The 3,990-nt window shown below is 37.5% G+C and overlaps 1 protein-coding gene across 1 annotated transcript; it reads left to right on the top strand.

Annotated features, from left to right (window-relative positions):
* The first annotated feature begins 634 nt into the window (after positions 1-634).
* s100a10a (S100 calcium binding protein A10a) lies at positions 635-2,974 on the top strand. Its single transcript, XM_046843635.1, has 3 exons — positions 635-752; positions 1,740-1,893; positions 2,221-2,974. Exons 2-3 carry the CDS (start codon positions 1,753-1,755, stop codon positions 2,383-2,385), a joined length of 306 nt encoding a protein of 101 aa, XP_046699591.1. The 5' UTR covers positions 635-752; positions 1,740-1,752; the 3' UTR covers positions 2,386-2,974.
* The last annotated feature ends 1,016 nt before the right edge of the window (positions 2,975-3,990 follow it).

The following is a 3,990-nucleotide window of genomic DNA, read 5'->3' as shown; positions in this document are numbered from 1 at the left end:
GTGAATCACTTTTCCTTGTAAAACTTGGCCAAAAACTTTGCTAGTTGGAGATTTCTTTCTGAGCTTGAGATCCATTTTAGAGCAGTTCAATAGGTAGCAGTAGGTAGCTGAGAAACCCAATTAGCTTTTAATAATAATAATAATAATAATAATAATAATAATAATAATAATAATATGCTGTTGTTAAGATAAGAATCATGTTGCCAATAGGATGCAAAAGGCAGTATTTTTTTTTAATGCCAATTAAAAAAACTCAAGTAGCAGTAAGGTACGTATGCACACGTGACACCACTGATTTTTACACTTGTTTGAACAGAGTCCATTTGAATTTGTATTTTTTTTGCTTGTACTTGTATTTATAAAAACCAAAAGCATATGCAGATAGTTCCCTTTCAGGTCCACTTCAACCCAACTGAGTTCTGTCATACAACTGAGTGACTAAGTACAGTGTTACGCAACACTGTAAGGACACACTTTCACATGGCTGCGTCTTCTGACACATTAATCAGACACTTTTTGCACAATCACAACCTCCATAACTATTTTCTTTTTACTCGATCTGTAAACACTTGTACACTTTTGAGTAGACAGGCACTGTAGTTATCATCATGGCATTGCTTTACTCTGATGACTCCCTCAGTTTCCTACAAAAGGGCGGGTCCAGGCTATAAAGTCACAAGCCCACAGTTCTACACACTACACTTTTCCAGCACGCCTCTGCTGTTCTCTGGTTTTCTTCACACAACTGCTTGGTAAGGTTGTACTGCCTATCTGTGTTATAAATGGGTTTAATATTTGGATGAGTGTTCACAGGGCATAAACTGGATATTACATTACAGAGTATTGTTTCTGTTGTTACCTGTATTTAGCCACGAGCCACAATTTGTCTCATTTATTTTGAAACACATTTATGAATTTGCTCACATTTGTGATCTTTTGTGTAAATAGAACTCATAATAGACCTGTTTGTGTTCTTATTCTTGTATTTGTTTAAAGTCGATTTTGTGTGTTATTTTAGTGAGCGCACAGCTCTGAACATAGTCTCTGTCTCTCTTTCACTCCCTCTCTTTCTCTCTCCTTCTGTCTTTGTCTCATCTCCTCTTTTCCATGCATTCCCTTACTTTTCCTCCTCTATTTAATTTATTGTTATTATGTATTTGCTGTATTTCTACCCATTTCTTCCCTGCTTTCTGTCCTCTGTTTTCCTTTTTCTCTTTATTCCTCGCTTTCTTCAGTTGTAAGCGCTAAAACTTGTACTTGAGATGCCAAAGAATATCTAAGAACCTTTTCAAAAATAAGAATGTATTTTGTATAATCACTGGCATCTCTATTCTTTTTTTCTCCTACAAAATTCCCTCCTGCTTATTTTCCAGTGGTTGTCCTTCTGCAGTGTTTTTCCACACAGTAATTTTTCATTTGAAGAAAGGCTTCCTTTCTTTCTTTCTTTCTTTCTTTCTTTCTTTCTTTCTTTCTTTCTTTCTTTCTTTCTATGAAGTTGATATATGTGTACTTGTTCATGTTGTGCATGTTTGTGTAGGATTGCTTGCTTGGCATCACCAAGTACTTAAGTTTTTAGTAATTCAGTCTAAGCAGTAGCTTAATAACTACAGTGTATTTATATAAGTTGTCTTATGTTTTGGAGTGTTCCTCTCCTCTCTCTCTCTCTCTCTCTCTCTCTCTCTCTCTCTCTCTCTCTCTCTTTCTGTCTCTCTCTTTTTCTATCTCACACACATTTACAGAACAACCACAGCCATGCCATCCGACCTTGAAAAAGCGATGGAGTCCCTGATTTTGGTGTTCCACCGCTATGCATCCAAAGAGGGAAACACCAACACCCTGAGCCGGCGTGAGCTCAGGGACCTGATGGAGAACGAGCTCTCCAACTTCCTCAAGGTAATGAGCATCTGTCATCCTCACTCTTTCCATAACAAGGAAGGAAGGTTTGAGGAATCTTATATGACAAACCATACGTTATGAAGACTGTAGAGAATTATGAATGTGTACGGTTTCGAAGATTTGAAACCCATTCATGCTTATTCATGTGGATCCCATGTAAGGCTCCTACAGCTACATTCTGTATTTTAATGTCTTTTGCTTTATAAGAGGTTATTAGACTTTTGCCCTTCTTCAAACAAAGTCTTCAGTTATGGTGGTCAGGTTGGGTTTGGTTGGACGGTTTCACTCATATGTTCTCCTCGCATTTTGCCTTCTTTCCTACAGTCTCAAAAGGACCCTGGTACAGTGGACAAGATAATGAGGGACCTGGACACAAATCGAGATGGAGAAGTGAGCTTTGAGGAGTTTGTGTCTTTAGTGGTTGGTCTGTCCATCGCCTGCGAACAGTGTTATCAGTTACATTTGAAGAAGACGGGTGTCCGAAAATGAACAGACCATCAACGAGTATTTACACTTTTATGCATTAATAATAATGTTGTCCTTTAATTGTACCCATTCTTTTAAAACTGGAAAAAAACATTGTATGTGTGTGTGTTAATAAAAGAGAAAGAGAAAAAAATGAAAAAGGGAGGAGATCGGATGATACATTGACAAACCTGTAATCTCTCAGTGCACAGGCTTCGAGGTAAAAGTCCAGTGGGAAAGTGGGCATGGCATGTAATTTATGACATTCTACTCTTTGCCCTGCATACTTTACTTTATAGCTTCCAAGATTTCAGGGTTTTTAAGGTTTGTGGAATGCAATTCCTAACAGAGGATTTTTCTAGTTTGTACGTATTTAAAATACATTGATCTACACACAGTTTTTGGCACCTGCCCCCAAGAGGCTAGGTGATTAACTTCTGAATTATTTACAATTTAATTATAATATCACTGTCTTATATTAAGGAAAGAAAAATTGACAAGGAAATGTATTACCTAGAAACCTGAAAAACATGGAAATACTTTAAGTTTTCTGTAAATTGAAATTGCCTGTGCTTACTTGGCAGTTGTACTGGAATTAAACTTTGTCCTCACACCCCTGTGTAGACTCTTTAGAATGTTCTAGACTACTGAGTTCACATGACACTACAGACACACTGCTGTAGACACTGTGGAGTCTAAAATAGTGCAAAAGACTGGAAACTCACTGATTAGTCACCGTGTATTTTGAGGATAAGTGTTAACAAATTTGAACACATGATTGAGTTTTTTTTTCCCAGTCCATGCCTTGTTTTTTTCCAGAATTTTGTTTTGAGATATAATTTTGCTTTCCTCACTGCTCAGCACATTGTGGCCAGGGACTGTTATTGGTTTCCATGCAAACATGAGGTTGCTCAGTGACCAGTTGTTGTTGTAGGGCGGAGGCCAGAGAGACAGAACTACATAGTTTCCCCTTTCACCCCTTCCTGAGTGTAAAAGCAGGGTTTTTTTATGGTGATGAATTTTTCATGGAATGCAGATGTTTTTGTTTGGGTATAAGGCACACTTTTAAGCACAGCTGTGTTTCGACATTAGCATTAGGTAGGAAACTAACAAAACTTTCATATTTACCTTAAGGTAATGTGCTAACTTTGTGTGTGTGTGTGTGTGTGTGTGTGTGTGTGTGTGTGTGTGTGTGTGTGTGTGTGTTTAAAAATCCTTCATGTTATTTAGATGTACATTATGTGTACATTTACATTTGTGGCATTTGGCAGATGCCCTTTTCCAGAGCAACTTACATTTATCTCATTCATACAACTGAGCAGTTGAGGGGTAAGAACCTTGTCCAAGGGACCAGTGGTAGATTGGTGGTGCTGGGATTTGAACTCATGACCTTCCAATCAGGACAGATTCAGTCTTTTGAACCATACTTTATACCATTGTATTAATAACCATGCAAATATTCGATCCTTTGAAAGAAATCCAGAAATAAATGATTACAGAAGATAAAAGCTCATGTAACTGATGTGATGAGGATTATGTAAGTTATTTCGCTAATATGGCTGCCTTACAGTTTAGTGGATCATTAACACAATAGTTTTGTAACTTGTGCACGGTTTCTGAGGATTGACA

This window comes from Silurus meridionalis, chromosome 29 (genome assembly GCF_014805685.1).
Source record: "Silurus meridionalis isolate SWU-2019-XX chromosome 29, ASM1480568v1, whole genome shotgun sequence".
Taxonomy (NCBI): domain Eukaryota; kingdom Metazoa; phylum Chordata; class Actinopteri; order Siluriformes; family Siluridae; genus Silurus; species Silurus meridionalis.
This window is presented reverse-complemented; position numbering and strand designations above follow the sequence as displayed.

Coding starts and splice junctions, on each gene's coding strand:
- s100a10a (XM_046843635.1), top strand. CDS start 1,753: ATGCCATCCGACCTTGAAAAAGCGATGGAGTCCCTGATTTTGGTGTTC. Junction 1,894..2,220: donor AGCTCTCCAACTTCCTCAAG/GTAATGAGCATC, acceptor TCTTTCCTACAG/TCTCAAAAGGACCCTGGTAC.